This window comes from Aulonocara stuartgranti, assembly GCF_965226115.1.
Source record: "Aulonocara stuartgranti genome assembly, chromosome: 19".
Taxonomy (NCBI): Eukaryota; Metazoa; Chordata; class Actinopteri; order Cichliformes; family Cichlidae; genus Aulonocara; species Aulonocara stuartgranti.
In genome coordinates this window covers 1,393,327-1,417,310 of record NC_138955.1, presented here as the reverse complement: position 1 = coordinate 1,417,310, position 23,984 = coordinate 1,393,327, and the positions used below count along the sequence as shown (strand labels likewise).

The 23,984-nt window shown below is 42.3% G+C and overlaps 2 protein-coding genes across 3 annotated transcripts; both read left to right on the top strand.

Moving 5' to 3' along the window:
• The first annotated feature begins 2,580 nt into the window (after nt 1–2,580).
• LOC309695090 (delta-like protein 4) lies at nt 2,581–19,542 on the top strand. 2 transcript variants are annotated; one of them, XM_082515536.1, is made up of 13 exons: nt 2,581–2,785; nt 6,042–6,139; nt 6,301–6,426; nt 13,481–13,732; nt 14,188–14,245; nt 14,814–15,077; nt 15,864–15,924; nt 16,145–16,275; nt 16,409–16,578; nt 16,840–17,059; nt 17,152–17,893; nt 17,982–18,090; nt 18,192–19,542. In XM_082515536.1, exons 3-13 carry the CDS (start codon nt 6,388–6,390, stop codon nt 18,195–18,197), a joined length of 2,052 nt encoding a protein of 683 aa, XP_082371662.1. In that variant the 5' UTR covers nt 2,581–2,785; nt 6,042–6,139; nt 6,301–6,387; the 3' UTR covers nt 18,198–19,542. The 2 variants fall into 2 exon arrangements, with proteins under 2 accessions (XP_082371662.1, XP_082371661.1); XM_082515535.1 differs by lacking the exons at nt 2,581–2,785; nt 6,042–6,139; nt 6,301–6,426 and adding an exon at nt 12,912–13,400.
• A 914-nt stretch (nt 19,543–20,456) lies between these two features.
• Nucleotides 20,457–22,831, top strand: LOC309694796 (glutathione-specific gamma-glutamylcyclotransferase 1-like). The gene is made up of 3 exons (XM_082515005.1): nt 20,457–20,888; nt 21,057–21,092; nt 21,738–22,831. Exons 1-3 carry the CDS (start codon nt 20,718–20,720, stop codon nt 22,152–22,154), a joined length of 624 nt encoding a protein of 207 aa, XP_082371131.1. The 5' UTR covers nt 20,457–20,717; the 3' UTR covers nt 22,155–22,831.
• The last annotated feature ends 1,153 nt before the right edge of the window (nt 22,832–23,984 follow it).

Genomic DNA, 23,984 nt, shown 5'->3' with positions numbered 1-23,984 from the left:
TCACAATTCTATGAGTTATACCAGGGGATGATACCCATATTGTGGGGGGAAGTGGGTGTAGATTAGGAAGGAAAATGACACAATTTCCAATTTGAATTGTGTCACAGACAAAATTAAAGTCTCGAGTATCACCATAGTGTTGTATCAGCAACATTATGTTGTCTGTGGAGTTTTTCTTAAACTTTTTTTTTTGATTGTACACAATGAAATCATACTCAAATTTCTTTAGAGTATGATTAATTAGTTTTTAACGATTGCCATTTAAACTTCAGTTCAGGATACTCAACAAGGTAGGAAGGTTCCTACTATTATTGTCTCAGGGGAGCCATGTTGTCTACAGAAGGCCTCCTTCCCCTTTGTGCCCTGATACCAGCAGCAACATAGACTCAGGAGCCACTCTCTCCAAAAGGACAAACAGGAACCAGCCCTGTATGTGGCCCTGTTGTTTTATGCTAGGACTATTTCCTCTGTCTTGAAAACTAGAAGCCAATGATTCTAGAGAAGATCTATACCACTATTATGTCCATTTAGCTCTTTCTCCCATAAAGATGACATTTGACGACTTCTCCAGTACCCTTTGTGACCAGTTTGACACCTCATTATATACCAATAAAGTTCGATGACCATTAGAATGGTTTAAGGGGTTTTCCAAGGGTGGCTGCATATTCAGAAAACATCCTCTAACTTCTGATGAACATCCAGTCCTTCTGTTCTATAAGCAGCTTCTAACAATATGACAGAAACCACTAAGTTCGGAAAAGAGCTTCAGCTGTTACTCTTAGAGTGCTTTGAAGGAGGCAAAGAGTTGAAGCTTCAGCCAGGTTGGCATGATGACTTAAAACAGCAAGGCTGGCTCTTTCTAAATTTGCATCCAGGCACCTCTAATATTCATCATTTTACATGTTTTCCTGTACCTTACTTGCTATATATATAAAAAAAACAAGCACTTACAAGCTTTAACATTAATAACCACTGGCAGTTAAACTGAAGAACACTGCTCATGGCATTATAACGCACTGTTATACAGGAAAACTTTTGATTGTGGCATTCACTTGGTTTCAACTTCCACCCACATGTTTTTCCCGGCAGCACAGTTTATCCCATCCACAAGGTTTAAAAAAAACTAACCAATAATGCCCGAAAGAAGAAAAAAAATCTCCAAGTTTATCTGGCATCCAAACTCCCCAGATTCCAGTGTGATCAAGTGTCTGCGCAGATGCCCCACCCAACAACCCACAAAACCCAAATGATCTGCTGCCAATGTCCAGACACCACAGATATCGCCAGAGTTCGATTGTCCATTCCTTAATGGGTCAAAGCTAGTCTGATATCAGGCTGCGGCCTGCTGTTACACGCCGCTGGGCGGCACGGTGATGCAATGGTTAGCAGTATCAAATCCCAGATGATGATTCCTAGTTTGTCCTGTGGTTTTCCCCAACAATCTAGGATCTTATGAAAGCTGTTGATTCTGAAGTGGATGTAGGCCTGGCTGAGAGGTAAAAAGTTTGTAAGCATATTTTTTCCATAATGGCTTCTCTTTACTGGCTTCTTGTTAAATTTAGAATCAAGTTTAAAATGATTTTCTCACATAAAAGATCTTGAATAATCAGGTCCATTCTTATCGTAAAGACGTCATACTACCATATGAACTCAAAGAGCACTTTGCTCTCAGGCTGCTTGTGGTTTCTAGGGTATTTAAAAGCAGAACGGGAGGCAGAGCCTTCAGCTTTCACTCCCTTCTTCTCTGCAACTAGCTCCCAGATTGGATTTGGGAGACAAACATCCTCTCTAATTTTAAAATTAAGCTTAAAACTATCCTTTGTGATAAAGTTAGGGCTGGACCAGGTGATCCTGAACCCTTCCTTAGCGTTGTTCCAATAGGCCTAGGCTGCTGAGTGTCTCTTCTTAACTCAATACACCAATCTACATTTAATCATTAGTTGTTGTAAAACTCTGGCTGTCTTCCACAGCATTTCTTTTGTCCTGTCTTCCTTTCCTCACCCTCAACCAGGCGCAGAAGATGGCCTCCCCTCCCTGACTGGCTGCTCGGTTTTGCCAGTTTCTTCCTGTTAAAAGGGTGTTTTTCCTTCCCACTGTTGCTGGGAGTCATCTGATTGTTGGTGATTTCTCTGTATTATTTCAAGTTTTTTGCCCTGCATTATAAAGCACCTTGTGATTTGCTAGTATATAAATAGATATATAAATAGGGAATTTGCACAGAATTTAGCATGTAGCTTTAATGTTGTAGCTGATTGGTTTAAAGGTTTTGTTTTTTCTAAGAATATATACGAACATATTCTAAAATTATATGTTCAACTATTCTTTTAACCCATAAAAAACAGCACCTTAAATCTTTTGTTGATCTTTTTTCCTTTACTCTTTCAGTGCCTTACATTTTATTCTCTGCCCAGATTTTGCATCTGCAGTCCTTCTGATATCTGGCCAGATTTGAGACTTAAAAACCCTCCACCTCCCATGCGTGGGATGCCCAAAGAGCACCGAGCCAAATCAGCAATCCTGTTCAATTTGAATCTGTTTGTCTCTCCGGCAGACACACCTGCTGCAAAAGGAGAGGGAAAGGAGCCAATCGATGTTTGCTTGCAGCGTTGTCCAGCATCACACAAAACACTGGTCACTTTAAAGTTGTCATCCTGCCATCTTCTCCTGCAGAACACAGAGTGCCATGGAAACCGCTATTAAAGGAGATTGATGATGGGTCAAAATAGGCCTGGCGTAGGAGAGCAGAGGGTGGCTATCTTCTCTTTTGGGTCTTGGTGGCAATACTGTAAGTATCTGAAATAGGTTATTTGATATTTCTTGGTATTTTCTGTCTTTCCTTATGCGCTCTAATTCTGCAAATCAAAGAGGACAATTAAAAAAAAAAAGGTTTTAAAGATAGTTTAGATAAAGTAAAGATATGGCCAAAAAACCCCGAAATCCTAAAGTAAATCAGAAAATAGCCAAAATATACTCTGCTGAAATTTCGGTATGTCAATTGCTCTGTCAATGGGCTTCAGTTTGTAGTGTTTTTCATGTCCCCAAGGATTAATGCATTCTGATAAGGAAATCGAGAGATGCAGAGCTAAACAAATGCACGCTCATTCCAAAAGAGGCGTGCGATATTTGTTCCTGTACAAAACTAGAAGCACTTCTGTGATATATTGTGACATAATTTAAAGCAAACACATTTAGCTTTGCTTAAACAATCAAAGTCGGAGAACAATCCTCTCTCTATATAAGGGAGGAACTTCCCTCTGCTTTCCTTGCAGGAATAATGTTATTTTACAGTGGGGGAAGTTGTTTTCTTACTGAATTGCAGTAATTTTTTGTGCTCCTGATGATTGCCAGAGTCTCTTTTCCCTCGCCTTGCAACATTTCCTTATCAAAACAACTTTGTAAAACAGTTACTTGTTTGGCTTTAAATCAAAAAACTGTCCAGGGGGGGCATAGTTTAGAGTGGGAGGTTCCCATGTCACAGCTCAGATCATACTTTACAGCATGTTTTTATTTTTGCCACTCTGACTAGCTTCTTGACTCTTTAGAGACCTTTAATTCCTGGTCCCACTATGCTCGCTGTCAATCTCCGGATCCCGAGGGGTCCCTTTCTATCCATGGGAACATTGGTTGTGACAGCAGATTCCCCAGGGACACGGTACTGGGTACATCTTGACAGAATGAGTTTTGTCGCTCAAAAATTCTCTGCTGCTGTTTGAGGTCATGAGGGGCTATTTCATAGAGAGTCAACTATCAGAGATCCCGCAGCTCCCTCCCTTGTTCCCTCCATGAGGCCTCAGAAGTAGAAGGATGTTTCACCCCCTTCCTCGAATTGGGCTTCGCTGTGGGACTTTGATGATATAGGTGAGAGCATGATTACGAGCCAGGATGTGCGTTAGACATCCTCTGATGTACAGGAATTCCCTCATTAAAGTGGGACATGTTGATAGTCAATTCAAAACAGCCTGCGGAATAAACAGGGGTGGCTCATCCAGCGATTTCAAATAAACACACTTTTTATTTATGTAACATGGAAACAGTGCTCAAAAATATGTATATATTTTAATTATCCTTTGGATTAAGGAGGAAGGGGGATTTATTGTCTAACTATGCACTGTACTTGACCTTGTGGTTTAAAGGGGTGAATATAAAAAGAAAAGAAAATAACATGAAACTGTAGTCTTTGGAGTGAAGTGTAAAATGTTAAATACCTCCTCTCTCTGGGAGATGTTTTCTGAATAACCTGGATTGGAGCAATTCGAAAAAACCATTAACATATTTGCTCATGTATGGTTCGATGCTGGGGTTCACATCAAGGCCCTTTTAATGGTGCTGTTGTTTTTTTCCCTTTCCTGGTCCCCCCCATGTCTGACAAATCGTTTCCAGCTAATTTACGATGGTCAAACACTGGGAGAACAATACCTCGTGGACATAACATAGCACAAGCTCTACCACATGTCCCAGAGAAGGTGCTTGCAGGAAACACTTGCTGAGATAACAAGATAGTAAGGAAAGCAGGGCTATGAAAGGCCATGTGGAGGACTGCAGCGAGGGGGGGGGGTGCTTACCATGTAGGTAAATGTCAGCAGTGTGAAGGTTCGCTTCAGGCTAACCACTAAAAATGAACATCCTCATATTGAACGCATGTCTTTTCTTTCTAGTTACAAGAATAGTATGACAGGGGTTAAAGGTTAGCATTAGCATAGCGTCTTTCACTGTGCTATGGCTAACTGTGACAATCAGCTAAAACCTTGCCAGAACAAATACTCCAACAGGGTAGTAGGAGCACCAAGCTGGGATCTGTGGCCACGTGTGGGTGGGTATTACATACACACAGCCACACAAGAGACTGTTTTCACTGCCAGTGTCTCCCAATCTCACACACACATGCACACAATGCTCGGACTTTCCTCCTGGTGACAATAAGCATTTGATAAAACAGTTTAGATGCACATCTGCTGAGGTTGATTATATGTATTTAGTCCAGATAATCAATTCTGGATCTCATGTGCACTGTAATTACACACAGCACCTGTGTCTAGCCCACCTGCAGTCATTATTATGAATGCCAAGCAGCAATTTAACCATAATTATATCAACAAGGGAAAAAGGAAACATTGAGCAGGCAGTACAGCTCAATTACTTTACTATTAAAAAAGCTGCCATGTTTTCATCAAGAGAGGAAGAGCACTGTCTCAACAGAATTCCTGGAATAATGAACCACCAGAAACCCAGTGGATGAAACATGTAAAGCCCCGACCCCCGAGGCAGATCGGTCTTTAAATCTTTCCAGCTGGGTTAAGGTTGAGCAATACAGGGGACGTGGAGGACAGCAGGATCAGGGTTATCAGTCAGGCTAATTGATGAGTATAGTTGTTTTCACTGTGCCCAAGTATAAGCAAGAAGAGGAAAAGGAAAGCAGTCTTCAAGGCTGCCATGTTTGTGTTGCGAGGACAGAGGTGAGAGGTCAGGCAGGAGCTCTGAGGAGTTTTTAGCTTATTAAACTAGTTTGTCTTTTTGCCAACAAGCTCCAGGGTGGTGAAGGGTGAGTTTCATTGCTGCTGGTGGGAAAAGGAGAAACGAGGAAGTGGCAAGCCCTCTCAAGATCAATGAATGCGGTGGAAAAAGGAGTGGCTCGGGGCAGCCAATAGGGGCTGGGCCACAGGGAGCTGCGCGGAGATAACGTAAACAAGGAAACCACCTGATCTGAGCAGGGTCAGATAAATGCTCAGCTCTCTGCGCAGGCAGGTGCTTCCTGAGTCCTGCTCGCTCAATCAGTAGAGCCCCACTGCCCTTCTCACTCGATCGCCATTCCTTTTTGTGTTTTCTCAATCGGCTGCAAAGTTTTACTGAGTTTCAGGTCGAATCACAATTCAGCCACAGTTACTGCCTGCTAAACGTAAACATTGCGGGACAGTAAATAGCAGAAGCACAGAGGTTTCACTGAAGTGATTGCAATCACACACGCAGTAAAGATAAGACACCGGCTGTTTGCCACTGGGATTACATAATGTAAGCTTGTTTTGTGGGGGGGTCTGTGTCTGCAGATAAAGGACGTTCGCCTTTCAATGGGACAGACAGGTGAATTTTGGAGATTGACAAGACAGTCGTGCGTTTCCAGCTCCAGCCACAAAACCTGCACAGGGTGAGAATACTTCTCCACAAAAGCTTACCTCCACTGTTGTTCTTTTTTCCCCCTTCTTTTTCTTTCTTTTTCACTTTGCTGGTTGGTCTGGGATTGTTTTGTGCTGTCCAATGAGGAAGGAAGTCAGTGTGAGAAAGTGCCTGTTTTTTTGGGACCAACAGGAATTGGCCTCATCACAAGCGGTTCCTTTTTTGCTGCTGGAACAATGCACTGGCGTCACACCCCTTGACTGGACCTCGGCATTTCACATGGAAAAATGTTCCCAGAATTCCGCTCCCAGGCTTGGGGTAAGGCCGAGGATGGGGTGAGGGTGAGAGGGCGGGAGGTGGAGGGCGAAGGGTAATGGTTGTTAGCAGTGTGGGTGACACAAAGTAACCAGTGGACACTTCTTACCTCTACGACCAGAGAAAAGATCTCAAAGATCAAAGATCTCATTAAATCTTAATACCTGTTTGCTGAGGATGTAAAACTTTAAAGGACACCATGCATTCAACTCTTAATGGTCCAGCACACCAACTCGAACAATGCATTTTTGATTTGGTTCTTCAAATAAGCTACACAAATGCACATATAAGCCCATATACGTCTGATCTGACAGGCTAACATCAAGCCAGCATCTGATCAGACACTTGAAAGACTCAGTTGGGTTACAATCAAAGTTCATCTTCATATGTGTCTGTGATTGCTTTTAGATCCTCAGAGGTGAAGCAACTAGAGGTGGTGGAGGTATACGAGGTCTGGCTACCTCTGTGTAGGCTGCTGCCCTGGACCCTGATAAGCAGTAGAGAATTAATAGATGGATTGAGGGTAGACTTATCTGCTCCGACAATATATATAATATTCATTCATTACATTAAAGCAAACACACCAATGCAAGTTGCAGACAGATACAATCTTATATCTTATAAAAGATCTTTCCTTTTTGGTCACTTTGAAAAATAGAATTGATGCATTTTACTCACCATAACGTTGGTAGAGGCACCCCATTTACAAGAAATGTGTGCTACATGTTCAGAATTCCACTCCAACAGCGCTGGGCAGCAAGATAAATAAATTACAGCCCTAATGTGCTAAGTCTACACATATGCTATCAGTGTCATTTATCACCCTCGCTACTAAATCATTGTGGAGTGTATGAGAACACAAACTCTGTGTAGAAAGATTAATTTGCACAGTACAGTAAATTATTCATCTAAATCTACCAGAAACAATAACATTGCAAATCCATATTTGTGTATTTTACAAATGCATCAATCCGTTACTATGCCACAAAATGACAGTGAGGAATCATTATTTTTACCCTCTGGATTTGCATGGGGGTGGGGGTGGGGGGTCCCACATAAGGGAGAAATTACTTCTTTAAAATGCAATGAAAGCAGAGCGATGCATTTTTAAAATTAGGTTATATTAAAAGTATGACATCTTTTGTATGAATATGGTCTGGAAGGAATAGAGATCTTGAGACATGTCAGATATTGAACAGCGATATGAAAATTGCTTGTAAGAGGCAAATCAAAGGAGGCAACTTGGGACTCGTGGGGTCAAGTTGGAACAACAGCCCATAGCTATTAGGGCCTGGCAGCGAGGGAGCCTCTCGCGCAACAGGCCTGACATCAGAACAGAGGCCCAGTGGTGTATCACTGCTGAAGCCCATTAGTAAGACACTGTGAGAACATATTCATCACTGTAAACATGAAGCCCTTCTACACGGGCTCATCTGCAAGGATTCAACCTCAGTGAGCCTTTACTGGACAAACAGGCTCCGCACAGACTTCTGACCACTGTGCTCAGACTCAAGCACCCTCTAAGCCCCTGCTGTCACGTTTTGAGGCTGGGTAAGCATAGAAGTGGGCCTAAATCATGTCAAACATGGCATAGCGCCCACTAATTCGCTGTCCACAGGAACACAAACTGGACGTGCAAATGTATACATGTGCAATCTGTGCGCTGCACTACTGTTAATATCACAGCCAAGCCTTAAGTTGACGTGGATAACAATCACTTTATACAAAAGGGTTTGCATCTGTTGTTTGTCCTGCAGAGTGGAGATGGGTCTGTGTGTGTGCGTGTGTGATGAGGTCAACTTCAGTTCAACTCATTAAACAGAATCCAAACAGAAGGTCACATTTCACTCTGACGGCCGCTGATAGTTTCTGGTAGGACCAGAGAGCACAGCGAGGCCTCGCACTACCTGAGCCTTTCGCCTAATAAGCCACTCATCTCAGTGCATTGCACACAAACATAACTCTCCCACGTGTAACTTCCAGCGGGACAAATTCCCAGGAATCTGTGTTTGTGAAATTGAAAGCAAAGGTAGGAAACTATTCATACATACACCGAAAAGGAAAAGGACAACTAGGAACTTCAAATCGTCAAAGGAAAAAACAACGGACCCTCCTAAAATATTCCTAGGTCCGTCTATATAAATAAACAATAATAAAGTGTAGTGTACTTTAGAGGTCATGTGCCCCCCCCCCCCCCTTGCCCGCTCAGGAAGTGGAGGAAGAACAGTAGATAAGAGATCATTAAGTCTCTTGATAATTAAACCAGAACCACAGACCCTTATCACACAAGATCACAGCATCTAACAGCGTGGCATGCCAAGGTGAAATTACCAGACGCTAATCACGCTGATGGTGTTCAGTGATTACTGAGAATTTCCCCTACGGTGACACTGAGGCCAAAACTCTTGCATCTTTGAAGATTAATATTGCCAATTACTTTGATGGCAGTTTCCCGATTCCCAAAGCACAGTAACTTCAGTGAAATGTGTTTAATAAGAACCATTAAAAAGCTTGTACTGCACAGAACATTAAGGTTAATGCACCTGTTCTCGCCTACCCAATAATAATGAGGTTAGTGTGTGAATTGTGGGACACCAATTCATACTCTGTCTGGTGTCCCCGATTGGCTCGCTCTTGTGGTTTTAACAACCCTCTTCACACCAGCACGTTCTTCCCTCACATCCATTTATCTCTTTCCTCTTCCTGCTGTGCGGTTTTGGCTTGCGTAAAGCAATTATGCTTTGACTTTGGGAAAGGAGGATTTCCTCAAGGCTACAGTAGCTTCTTCCACGCAAACAACTATCCTTGCACTGGCAATCATGCAACAACTGCCTGGACACAAAAACATGTTTGGCTTTCATGCCGTGTCCTTTTCATATTTATTGTCTGTTTGAGGACAATGGTTAAAAAATACAGCGGCAGAAGGGAAATGCATCTGCTAAAAATGCAGCAGGATGTGACACTGCTAAGCTCACATTGACAGATGCGGTGATTATCCAGCATCTCTGCACGTGTCAAAGGCGGAGCTGTTCTGTTGAGATCAATACTGAACATTGAGGGGGTGGTTGGAATAATCACAGACCCTCATGGTGGGAGAGCGGAGTGTGCTATGCCGTTTTTTGGGGGGGCATACTAGCACACAGACAGCTGTTACACACATGATCTGGTCCATTTTAAGCGCTTCAAACTGAGCGGAACCTGTTGAAAAGGCGTGGCCCTGAGTCATAAATCATACACTGAAGGCATGCAGGATGCCTTTTAGCTAACAGACATCTTTTCAGCAAAGCAAAAACCTTTATTGACACCTCCATGGTTCACGACATGGTGCCAGTGACCACATAGTGTTGATTGTTGTGGTGCAAGTGTGGGGGATGGTTTTGTTTTGTCAACAGCTTCGAAGATGGTAGCTGGAAAGTTCCACAACAGCCCCTCGGGCTCTTATTAAACCGGCAACCACAATGTCAGGAGCTTTAAATTAAAGCTGAAGGTTTAAACTGAGTAAAAACAGACATGCAGAGCAATATTTAACATGGTAATTTAGGCCATATGTTCAAAAACTTGCAAACATATGCAGAAGCTGATCAGTAATGACTCTCAGGTCCAAAAGTGTCACATAAATCACGCTGATTTATATTTCATCATGCTAGACATGCACAATCATGCTTTCTTCTCTACAGCTAGAAGCATTTAATCTTTGGCGTAAGCACATAAAATCTCTCTAGAAATTTTTTTTAAGTCTCCCAGACTTACAGTAACGTTTGAACAATTTGGGTTTGTATCCTTAAGGGGGTATTTTCTGTATGTTTAGCGTAAAAATAAGAGCTGCTTAGGCTGTGGATGGTGCTGTGAGAGAATGGAACCACCCCTTGTTTTTCTAATTGCAACAGCAGGTGATTTCTCCTCCCAGCACGGCATGCTTAGAAGCCTCAGATCCACTGGCAGCGCACATCAAAAGCCCCATTGATTGGCCGGACAGATTGGGGCATAGAGATCAAATGTGCTGTAAAGAAGTGTTAAACTGCTGCACATTAAACAGGCCAGATATCTGAACTAAAAGGGGGCCATCTGTTAGCTTTGTAACTTTCTACTGCACTTTACTAGATTGTTGATACTACTGGAACAATGGCCAAGACTGTGGTATAATGAGACAAAATAATGTAATGAAAAGAAAAAAAATGCTTCCAACTGGATCTAAAACTGACACATGACCCCACTGAGCTTAATGTTTTCATATCAGTCAAGTGGATTTTCACTTAGGTATAAGGTTCATTGTCCAGTGCAAATTTACAGTAAATACTTAGTGACATTTAGCGAATGAAAAATTAATTTAAGAAAGTCTTTGATCTCTGTTAACTTCATGAGGGACACAATAGGCTCGATGTGTTTTGTAAATAACAAGTACAACAGTGTATTGACAGTGGTCGCATACTTTTGAGTAAGCATGCTCCGACTCATATCCTCACACGTATTTAATAAAAACAAACAAACAAGCAAACCTGCTCTATAAACGTACAAACAGTGCACACCTGATTGGATGGCCGGCCTCTTAAAACCTATAACGTATGAGCAAGGTTTCCTGGGACAAAATGAATAAATAATTGAGACTTCCGATGATCTAAACAATTGCATCAAGCAGTTTCTCACCAATAGCAGCTTGCCAATAAGTCCAAAATGAGTCAGCAGCCGCTTTCATATCTCTTCATTTTCCAGTCAAAATGTTATTTTTAGGATTTGGATGCCAGCTAAATATATACATAGAACAATCACGAGTCGGCTTTACAAAATACTGTCACAAAGAAAAATGATGTCCCAGGCAAGGCCGCAGATGAAACTGCGGTGGGCCGATGTCTGTTTCCATGGTTGTGTTTATTCTAGAGCAGCACAGCAGAAAAGACTCTGTTATCCTATTGTTTGCATTGGCCAGGAGTAAATAACTCATAGAGCTAAGGACTAAAATGTCCGTATTAATTGAGGTCAGGGTTTCTCCCCATTTAGATAATAGTAACAATAATAATATAACGACAGTGATAAAATCACAATTTGTAAATATTAACAAAGTCTGGTGAGTGCATCACCCCAAAGGCACTTCCCCGTATTTCAACCAAGCCAGCGTTTTCACTTGCGTTGCACCAAGACGTTCCAATCCAAGCATCGCTGCGTGTTTAGCACAGTCCAATTACTTTACAAGGAATTGAAACCTGAGCTGCGCTTGAGAAACCTTAGCCAGACTCCATCAAATATTAAAGTGTACGGGTGTTTTGATGTGTATGAAGGGAAGGCAGGCACACCATTACACATGTCTTAAGAGATTGATGAGGCTCTAGAGTCTGTGGAAGCCATATATACCAGCGAGATGCCCTGTAGATAAGCAAATTCGGGTCCTTTTTGACACAAAGCAGAGCAAGAGTGCATGGTTGAAAGCAGGCACTGTACGAGGCTGCACTGATGCACCACTGCAGGATCTGTGTGATTCAGTCAATGGTGGGAACGCCAAATGCTTCAATACAGGAGAAGTATGAGATGTCTGGGTCTATTACTCACACTCCTCCAAACTCAATAGTCCATTGTCTCTGCCCAAAAGTGGAACCTCAAACCTATAAGTCAAAGGTGGGGGGGGTTAAAGATGATGTCATCTCTGCAGGAGAGCCGTTCAGCCACACACCTTCATGGCCAGGGAACGGTTACTAAATCCTGTTCCCTCACTGTAAATCCTCCCAGACAAGTTGGCCTGCTGCAGGGGTGATAAAGGTAACAATGCCTGCGCTCAGCGTGAGTTTTCATGAGATAAAATTGCATATGGCGTGTGAATTTATTTGCTCTGCCGCCTTCATATACTGCTTTGAGTTCATTTTTCTTTTCCCTCTTGGAACAATTATGCACACACTTGAAAGAAGAAGACTGTTTTTCAGCTGCCATGTGGATGTTAGTTCAACAAACAGTGCTCAGCTAGAGGACAATCTCAGCTTTGTGTTTGTCCACACATAAGCGTTTCACATGATAACTGCCCATTTATAGAAATGGACTTAATATTTTACTTTATATGAGGGTCTTGGTCTCAAAAATCATGGGTTCCTCATCTGATTTATGAGTGACACCACGTGTTTAACATTTAAATCCATTTTGGGGAGGGCTGTCTCCTGCTCCATCTTCTAAAATAAACACAGGGGAAAAGAAAGAGACACAAGCAGTGACCCCTGAAGACAGCAACAGTGAATCTAGAAATTCTGGATGCCTGAAAGCTTCATCTATATTAACACTATGAAACCCCCCTCCCCCAGAAAAAACCCCCAACAACCTACTATTGAATTTTAGTTTACGCATAAACAGCGTATGAAAGCACAGAAAATCGCTTATTTTAAGCAACAAACTCCTCTAAAAATCATTATACATGTTAATGACACTCCATGTGTGAGAGAGAAAGAGAAACACACACACACCAAAAAAAAAAAAAAGTGGAGAGGGGAGTGGGCGGTGTTTACCCACTGACATTGTCTGTAACGGCGTATAAAAACTGAGGAGGGACGTCAAGCATCCTTCACTGGGAGTCACTATGCGCTGATGCTCCGCCACATGCCCGCATCACTGTTGGCAAAACAAGGCTCACATCAGCACAGCAAACTCAAACAACAACTAACCGGCACGATGGATGGGCAACATAAAGACCGCAGAATGAGTCACTTGTGGATATTGACGTTACTGATATTTGTCTAACCTCAAGCACACGGATAACTCGGTCTTTTCCCAACTTCTTCTTCTGGATACTGATTGTGGAGCTGGATCTTGTCCTACAGGCTTTGGAGGAAAAGAAAAGGATTCTATTTATTCTGATCACTTTATTTTATCATCACTGCATTTTTGGAATAGGAGCGTCTTTTTGTGGGAGGACAAACTGTTTTTTAAGGATACGCACATAAAACTAAAGGATGGCCGTTTGGTTCACATCTGTCCTCGCAATAGTTATTACAGTATCTACTCAGGTATTTTTGGTTTTTAAATCTTTGCGTTTATATTTTGGGAAAAATGTATTTTTCTGTGCTCACTCTTCATTTCCTTCTAGGTTTTCGGAACGGGTGTGTTCGAGATAGAGCTGAATCATTTTCAGAACACGAAAGGTTTGCTGGCAAATGGGCTTAGCTGCGGCATGAGTGGCTGCAGGACTTATTTCAAGGTTTGTTTGAAGAATTTCCAGAAGGAGGTGTCTCCTGGAAACTGCATATTTGCCAACGCCAGCACACCTATTCTGGGCACCGACTCCTTCAGCATCCGGCCGGACGCCAGGCTACGCCTGCCGCTCAACTTCACCTGGCCGGTAAGAGCACCTGTCCTGTCGGGCGCACTCGTCTGACGCTTTTACGCAGAAACCAAACCAAATCTACACGTTTAAAAATGCGCTCTTCACAGCTGATAAGTGCTGAAAAATGCTTCTACCAAACAACACTCTGAAATGTATTTTGCATATAGTACTTAGCTTTTGTCACACCAATTAAATGCAACGTTTTTGTGCCATTTAAACTACGCTTAAGGGTCAGAGGACTTGTTTTATCCTTTGCCTAAAACTGAGTCTGCGTTCAACTATGTGAACTCATGTAGGACACAATCCAGTCCCTATATCTGTTGCCGGGATCATTTGAATTAAGTGCAACTGCTTTCTTTTATATATATGTAAAGTGTTGTGCCCCAAACCCCGTTTCATCCAAACAAAGCTAAAGATATGAGATCTTCAGGTTGTTTTGTGACCATTGTTTCCCTCATTTGTCCCCACAGGGTGCTTTCTCCTTAGTTATTGAAGCCTGGAATTCTCCTGCAGCGGAGCAGCCCGGAGGTGAGGAGATGTTTATTGGGTTTTCGCCACTAGAGGGAGGCATTGTGGGTGTAACTTGCTTTACTTGTTACTGAAAAGTCCGCTTTTATCAGAAACGTGATGAACGTATGAAGTGCTGGCAAACGCATCTGGTGTTTCAGCGTCATGGGTTCGTGTTTGTTAGGATGTCATGAGTCACACGACAATCCTTTGCAATCAAATCTCGCCAAACACAATCGTACTTCCCTTGATTTATTTTTGGCAGGCATGGGAAAGTGTACATCGCTTAAATGAGAATTTGAACCCTTGCCAAAAGTCCCATGACAGGCTTTTCCTGGATTTTACACCTTTTTTTTCTTTTTTCTTTTCTTTTTAATCTCTGTGAACGCAGCGCGTAATGGCGAGAAGTGACGGCAAGGGGAATTTGAGGAGGCCTTTTAAGTATGCCTCTTAAATTGTGTATCGTGTTAAAATTTATAATTGTTAGATGTGTTAACGTCATAGAGCAGCCTAAATTTTAAACAGTCTCTCATGTGAGCCAGTTTGTGGCCTAAATAGGATTAAATGTTTTTTTCTGTTTTATTCACAGATACCACCAACCCCGAATTCTTGATTAGTTATTTTACCATCCAAAGGCAGTTGGGAATAGGGCGTGAGTGGTCCAAGGATGTGCTCAGCGGGAGGCAGACGGAGCTACGTTACTCATACCGGTTCATCTGCAATGAAAATTACTACGGGGCCACTTGTTCCAAAAGATGCGCTCCAAGAGACGACCGTTTTGGCCACTTCACCTGCAAGCCTGATGGGGAAGAAGCCTGTCTGCCGGGATGGAGGGGAGAATACTGCCAAGAACGTAAGCAAGAGTGAAGACACCATATGGGCACTTTTCTTTGTTTGTATAAAAGGTCATGAGTCAGATTTCAGGAAGGCTGCTTGCGCATTAGTCCTAAATGGAGCAAAAAACACAGGCCATTAACAGCTTTATATTAGGTAGTTACAAAGGAAGATAAGGGAGGTTCTGTACATTTGTTTTTCTCTCAATCCTTCCAATTTTTCTTTTTCTTGACTTCATTTGGCCCATATTAAATGACCTGTTAAGCCACATGATCACAGGTGTGCGTGGGACGCGAGGAAGCAGGGCACAATTTGCGCACAAGTGAGGTTCAGGTGAAATCTGACGACAACTAACTTGATGCTGCTTTCTTTCTGGGCGCGTGAGATTTAATCCAGGGCGGTGGTCGCTCGGCAGCACGCGTCGGGGTTAATCGCGGCATTATCGCCCGCCACTAAATTGCAGGCCCTATTGTGGAGGCGGTGTGGGGCGGCAGCTGCACACGGGGCTCGAACAGTGCGCCCGTAACAATGGGGCAGCTGTCCTGCTCCCCCCCCCCCCCCCCCCCCCTTTTATTTCTTTTTTTTTTAGAGCAAACATCTGCTCCGCTCTAACCAACAGTGCAAAAAATAAATTAATGAAAAATTAAAAATCATGCAAAGTCAGTGTGCCTCGCGACACTCAACAGGAAATCGTTTTTATTGATACACCAGCGAGTAAAATAAATAAATACTGTTTTAATAATTGCCTAATAAGTTAATAACACTAAATTATCCCCCCCCCCCCCCCCCCCCCTCTCTCTCTCAGCAATCTGTCTTGAAGGCTGCAATGAAAGGAACGGAAACTGCACATTACCTGGAGAGTGCAAGTGAGTATTCACTTTGGTTTGGTGTCCCTCCACAATTAGCCAACGAAAAGGGTAAATAAAAGTCAACCCTAGTCATGAGAAATATAAAGTATTCAAAGCACAAGGGGACCTTTTTTCACTATTGTTCCCCTTTTGTCAGGCTTGTTGTAGCTCTTGTATGTGAGTGAGCAGATGAAAGTTGATTTGTGTGTGATCCAGCTATTATATTTTGTGTGAACAGATGCAGACAGGGCTGGCAGGGTCTCTTTTGTGATGTGTGTAAAATCCACCCGTCCTGTAAACACGGTACCTGTAAAGAGGCTTGGCAGTGCAATTGCAAAGAAGGCTGGGGGGGCATCTTCTGTGACCAAGGTGAGTGAATTAGAAAGCGACTCCAGACGTCTTTGTCTCAAAGGATAATGCAAAAAGCAGAAAATGTCTGGCTCATTTGATGCAATCCCTCCTTTTGGTTCCAGTAATCACGTTTTCTCCTGTTTGTTTACAGACCTGAACTACTGCACCCACCATAAACCCTGCGCAAACGGGGCCACGTGCTTGAACACAGGCCAGGGCAGCTACACCTGCACCTGCCTGCCAGGCTTCACCGGGGTTAACTGCGACTCGGAGGTCAGGGAATGTGACAGGCAGACCTGCCACAACGGAGGTCGCTGCCTGGTGAGTCCGGAAGTCTCTCTCTCTCCTTTCCCACAACACAGGCTTTCCTGTTTTTGTTTTTGCCTCCGTCTATCTGCTTGTCCAGGAGGATGCTATCGATTGTCAAGTCAGTGGGTGACCCAGTTCACAGACGATGTACTGTAAATAGAATTTGGTCTAAGGATAATGGGGTTTGTTGGGGCAGTCGTGAACAGGATGTGATAAAAAACGTCTGACACGGAGGGTTTTTAAAAAAAAAACCTTATATCTTTTCTCCTGCAGGACTCTGAGGATGGGTATAGGTGTGAGTGTCCGCAGGGATTCGAAGGACAACACTGTGAACACAGGGTGCTCACTTGTGCAGACAAACCATGCTTCCAAGGTGGCACATGCCAAGAGAAAGATAATGGCCGTAGTTACACATGCGAGTGTCCACCAGGATACACTGGACTTAACTGTGAGAAGAAAGTGGACAAATGTACCTCACTGCAATGCACCAATGGTAAGAGACCAGACGCACATCACTGCAAAAGCATGTATGGTGCTGTATTTCTACATCAGCAGTAATCAATAATGATGGTGTTTTTTGCACAGGTGGACACTGCGTGGTCCGCGGTAACCTCCGAGTGTGCAGCTGTCGCTCAGGTTTCACGGGACCGCGCTGCGAGATCAATGTCGACGAGTGCGCCGCAAACCCCTGCGCAAACGGCTCCACCTGCATAGATCGCATCAACGACTACACCTGCACCTGTCCCCTAGGGTTTACAGGCCGCCACTGCGACAAGCCCACAGACTACTGTGCTTCTCAACCCTGCCTCAATGGAGGGACTTGCACCACAGGAGCCAAAGGCCAGTCCACCTGCATCTGCCCGGCCCATCACAGCGGCCCTCAGTGCCAGTTCAACAGTGAGCATCAAGCCAACACCCCCAGCCCCACAATAAGCTGGGAGTCCAGTGAGAAGCAAAAGTTGGTAGCCATCGTTTTGGGTGTGGGCGTAGTGGCTGCTCTGTTGCTTTTGTGCATGGCAGTGGCAGTGATGGGGCACATCAAGAAGCAGAAGGATAAGGAGCAGGACTCGGACACCATGAACAACCTCTCCAAGGTTGACCTTCAGAAGGAGAACCTCATCTCTACTCTAGAGCTCAAGAACACCAATAAAAAGTTTGAATTGGAGGTGGACTGTCCCAGGGAAAAGTCTAATCACAAATGCATCAACCACTACCACCTGGACTATAAACCCTCCGCGAGGTACAAGGATGAACTGTCCCTTGTGGACAAAGATGAAAACTGTGAAAAGTCAATAGAAGACACGAAACATTTAAGTAGAATGTACAGGTAGGTGGATGAGAAGAGATGCATATGTTGACTTATACCACCATGCACTGTTTTTGTGCCGTGTGCCTGACATGTTGTGTCTTTACAGTGAGAGACCAGAGTGTAGAATATCTACAATAAGTTCTTCTGGAGATTCAATGTACCAGTCTGTCTTTGTAATAGCAGAAGAGAAAAATGAATGCATCATTGCAACTGAGGTAAATCTATTTACTTGTTCCAGCCCTTTAATAACTGGTCATTTAGATCTTGCACGTGTTGCTGTGATTGTCACTAAATGTTTGGACTCTGTCTCTTTCAGGTATAATAAATTGAATATATTATTCATCGTCAACATTGGATTTCTTGTGGACTGTTTACAAGTGTGGAAAGACTGGGATTTATTTAAACGCAAGTTGCTGCTCTTGAAAACTTGATAACTGGATAGAGCTTGTGTGCTCTCTGAATGCAATAGAAGTAAAGCTACTAATCTATGTGCGAATGTAAAGACTGGGATTTCTTTTTTTTTTTAAAAAGGGAAATAATGAGCCAATCAGGCTTGCTCTCGCAACCTCGTCCGCTCTGTTCAAGTTCCTCCGAGGGCAACGGGCCAAGATGCGTGTGCCCGCATGCTGAGTGGAAGAAGCGGGCTATCCCGATGGACGCTTTCCATCTTATTGCAGTAATCGGCAATCAAACAAATCAACTCACCGCCAACGGGAATGTGGATGGAGCCGGCTTTTTTTCCATTTCATCTGACCTGCGACGCGCTATGCAAACAAAAACCAGCATTGTGCTAAAGAAGAAAAGAAAAGGGGACTGAAAAAAAGAAAACTACTGAAAACGGTTCATTTTTGAGAGATGTTTAGGATTATCGTTTGAAAATTCAATCCGTTTTATAAAGAATGTATTCAGCCTTGATCACAAAGCCTTATACCCCCTTTTTTAAAGGGAATTGTTGTGCCCTGCTTATCTTGATTTCTTTGTGTGAAAGATCAAATGATGCAATATGCTAAAGCGCCGTGCAGGGAAAACTCATAATAAGGCCTTGTTTTACTTTATGCAAAATCCCCCTTAAATCAAGACAAAGAAATACATGTTGTGACTATCGTACCGAGAACGCCTTTAATGGAAATTACTGAATCAATAATGTTATTTTGTAAGATTAGTATTTCATTAGTAATTTAAGTATATGAAGCACTGATTTTTCTCTTTCTATGTTTTATAAGATTATTTTGTATATAGTGTATATTTATATGTTGAGATTAGAAGTATGACTTGTACATCTGTTTTTAAGTTGATGCCTCGCAAAGGTGAATATATTTTTAAAGTGTTTTTGTTTTGGTGTTTTTATTGTATTGTTATTATTTTTGCTATGAAAAGAAACAAGAACTACATATCTGGTACACTGTTTGTTTGTCGGTCTTCGTCGGTTGAGTGTCCATCTGGTCGAATAGAGATCCTAAATTAAATGTTGGAATCATCTAGAAGCTTTATTTGTGTCGCCTGGTGTGAAAGTGACGTCATTGTCTATAGATGCAGTAATATTTGGCCTGGTAGCTTCTTCTGATGATACTATGTCTATGAGATCTGTGTCTGCGTGATATGAAATCATTGTGCTAGCAATCATTCAGTGGGCAGCATTGTAATTGGCAGGAAATGTAAGAAAATACTCAAACATATATATATATATATATATATATATATATATATATATATATATATATATATATATATATTTAAAAGTCTGTATGTCATAATAAAGAGTCCTTGTTGTCTTTTCTGCTTAAATGGATCTTGGAACTGCTGCATCTCTTGATATCTGCGTCTATAATGATCAATAATTGATTCTTGTAGCTGACTGAAAGGTGAAAGGTGTGAGAAACACAGCAAAACTAGTGCGCGGAGAAAATCTATATGTCCTCGAACTAATGGCGCATGATCACAGCAAACAAAGGGCCCCGCAGCCAAGGCTCCATGATGCACACAGGGACTAATAACAATTGCACCCTCTCTTTGGAGATCTAACACTTTACTTACTTAACCCAGCCTTCAGCCAATATCAAAGCAACCAGGCTGATGTTTCTCTCAAGTAAAGAGCCATGTCTTTCACAACCACCTGGTGGCAGTAGGTTTTATGTGAAGTAACAAGAAAGTAGTTCTCTCCTTTCTTAACCCATCAAATATCATCCTCACCGACTTACAGAGGACAAACTGATCTCAGTTATCAGCCACTGCGGTGTTAAGCTCGTCTATAGAGAACACAGATACCTAATGAGCTTAAGAGAGCACAGATATAACAGTCCCGGCTATTTATAGGTAATGTGATTACCTCTGCACTATGAGTTTGACCCTATGCTGTATATTGAAAGTGCTCATAAAGATTAAAACGTTAGAAACAAAGACAGTTTCTTTCTTCTTTTCTTTAAAATATATCTGCTTATTCTTCTTATTTCCCTGCCCCGGGTGCTTGCGTGTTCTCATGCGCAACGACTCAAAACTTAGGCGAGGCGTCGCCACAAAAGAGCCCCGCCCCTTCTATTTAATTGGCCAAGGTCGTGTCTCTCTGACGTACTTTGATCAACAAATACACATGTGTGCACGTCGGTATACTAAGGAGGAATGGACAGTATTTGCATTTTGATGACACTGACTAATTACTGATGTAATGATCATTGTGACGTGAAAGATGGTTCCTCCTTTCAGCGCTTTATTTATCTATATATCTATATATAGGAGCAGCCTGATGTATGAGACTCTATGAGGTCGTAGAAGACTGGAAATAACATCGAGCAGCTACTTGTGGACTTTTGTTTTTTCTCTTCCCAAACGAAGTTAAGTGCCTACAATGAAACCTCAGGACATTATAAAGGAAAAGAGCAGCCTGTGGATATTTGGCTATGGCTCCCTAGTGTGGAAACCCGATTTTGAACACAAGAGAAGAAAAATAGGGTACATTAGAGGATACAAGAGACGGTTCTGGCACGGAGATGACTTTCATCGAGGGGACAAGGAAAAGGTGAGATTTGCAGCCACACCTGGAACACAAGTATTTCCTGCTGATTCTGATCCTTTAGGAGTTCGCTCGTGCATTTTTAGATGTAGGCTACAGTATGTTGTTGTGAAGTATGAAGCATTTTCTTGTTGGTTGTTGAGTTCTCACTGTCGGTGTTTTTGCTCTCTACAGCCAGCCAGAGTTGTCACACTAATAGCAGATGAGGAGGTGAGTGAACCACTTAAATATTGAATGTGTAAGTAAAGCAGTGGATTCAGAAATTCTATAACCCTTAAAAAGCAAAACTAAAACTAAAATATCTTAAAAATATCTTCTTCTTCTTTTTTTTTTAAATGTCAGCACAACAAGCCCGATGAGGCTGTGTTGTTTACTCAGACTGGAATGTCTGACTGTGAGTCACTGGTCTTCTCAGATGTATTGCAATACAAGTGACAAATAAAAACAAATAACAAGTAATAACTCTGCTCAGAAAATAATTAGCTAACCGGCCAATCACACTAAAAGAACAACTTTGCTATTTTAAACTTTCCACCTTTCTGATTATGAGTTTTTGTGTGATGTGTTGCAATAAACTGTAACTGTGGCGTGATAAACAGGGAAAATGTTAAACCCATTATTTACTGGTTGTCTACTGTTTGTTCTACTGTTTAATGTTCTAATTTCTATTAAATTCTGGCACTGGGTCAAGTAAAAACTGGACTTTAAATAACATCCTATAGGCTCAATCAATGTTGTTTGACAAACCAAAACACTGTAGTTTTATTTTTAGGTTTTTCTCTCTGAATATGTTCACAAAGTCAAGTCTTGCAAGTGTTGCAAGTGTGTCAACCTCCACCTGTTTGTACTCTGCAGGCTTGCACGTGGGGCGTGGCCTATGAAGTGACTGAGTGCCAGGTCGAAGCGTCTCTTCAGTATTTAAACATGAGAGAGGTTGTCCAGGGCGGGTACATAACAGAGATGGTGGAATTCATTCCTAAAGACGGTCACGGTTCAGTGTTGTCCCTTGTTTACATCGCCACACCTGACAACCCCATCTACCTCGGGCCGGCCTCGGACGGGGAGATTGCCGCCCAGATTGCCATCTGCAGAGGCAACACCGGCCACAACATTGAGTACCTGGTCCGCCTTGCAGAATTTATGAGGCACCACTGTCCGGAGGTGGAGGATGAGCACCTTTTCTCTATCGAGACAGCTGTTTTGAACATTTTCAGCAACTGCAGAGAGCTCAGATCCAACGACAGGAAATCCCTGCTGCTGGAAGTTATATAAAGAGTAAACTCCGCTTTTTATGAAAATAATTTTCATTTTAGTAGAAAAACAAATGAAGTCTTGGTAAATGGTCTGTATTTATATAGCGCTTTACTAGTCCCTAAGGACCCCAAAGCGCTTTACATATCCAGTCATCCACCCATTCACACACACATTCACACACAGGTGATGGCAGCTACATTGTAGCCACAGCCACCCTGGGGCGCACTGACAGAGGCGAGGCTGCCGGACACTGGCGCCACCGGGCCCTCTGACCACCACCAGTAGAGAACGGGTGAAGTGTCTTGCCCAAGGACACAACGACCGAGACTATCCAAGCCGGGGCTCGAACCGGCAACCTTCCGATTACAAGGCGAACTCCCAACTCTTGAGCCACGATCGCCCCATGGTGCTTTAAAAGGAAATACTTTATTTGGTTTCAACTAAAAGGGAGAAAACTATCTCATGTCACTCGGAAATCTATGACATTCTCATCTCATCTCATTTTTCAACTGTTCACTTTAATATGCAGGCGACTCTCATTGTATTTCATATTGCACACAAAAATCAGCACGTCATGTTTTTAAGATTCCACACATATGTTATGATATTGTAACCTTGTTAATATTATGAAATGTTAATGCACATTTTTTAAAATAAAGTTTTTGAATAAAAACATACAAATCTGTATGAGAAAATTGTGTTCGGGATTTCCTTCCCTGTTTATCTAGTCTCATATACATCTCTTATATTTTGTCCGTGCATACAGACCCTCCTGATTCATATTCCCACATCATATCGCCAAAGAAAGCCACCTCTGGCATTATGAAAGTGCTTAGTTTTCCTCAGAGAGCTGTTAAAAGCATGGGCCAAGAATCTTTAAGACACTCTTTTGTGAATTTATATTAAATTGGATGTAAGAAACTTCAAAGCCTCTCTATGCAGATTCTTGTGACTTATAGAATGCTTTAAAACTATTTTCCTTGCTGCTCCCAGGTTTATGCCTCTTAAATTGTTCCAAGCACAGTGGTTGGTCCAGCTTTAAAGGGTCATTTTTTAATTCAAGGCATTCCTCAAACACACAAAATGCATTAGCATCTCATTTTGTAAAACCTCATAAAGTCTTTTAACCGTCGTAAAGAAAACTGACGGTGAAAAATAGCAAAATACTGATAAACATGGTGCAATGTTCAGTGGTGTTGGCGTTGGGAATAATCTGTTTACCAGAGTGCACATAAGCTATTATAGAGGACCCACAGTCCTTACAGTATAGAGGGAGCGTTAGGGGCTCTGCGGGCAGGTGGGGTGCAGATAGGGTTTCTTTCCCTGTCTGGGCTCCTTCCATGGATAAACAAGCCACAGTTCTGTCGCACTGCTCTGCTTTCCTAGAACTCAGTCCCAAACTAGGTCAAAGGTTTAGAGCCATGAAAACAGCAGAGCAAAGAGATCTCACATGCACAAAACATGTAAAACAGACAGAATATCCTCTCAGGTAGAAAAATCTGTAGAACTCATTACATAACTCTGTTCTCAGAGATAAAGGTTTCAGTGAAAGTACATTTCTGTCAATACAAGTGCAAGCTCTCCCTCGGACGAATTACTGAACCGTAAATTATGTTTTCCAAGTGCCAAAAAAGGTACATAACAAAGCAGTAAAGGCTGCATATTTTCACAGTTTGTTCAAGACTTTTAAGGTGTCATGTCAGCTGCTAGTCAGAATTTAGTCCTACAGAAAAGGAGATTAGGTACAAATAATAATAATGAATAAGTCTTCAACTTATAAATGAACATATTTAGTGTATTCTGACATATCTGATTCTGTATCTGTCTTATTACGGTCACACGGGATGA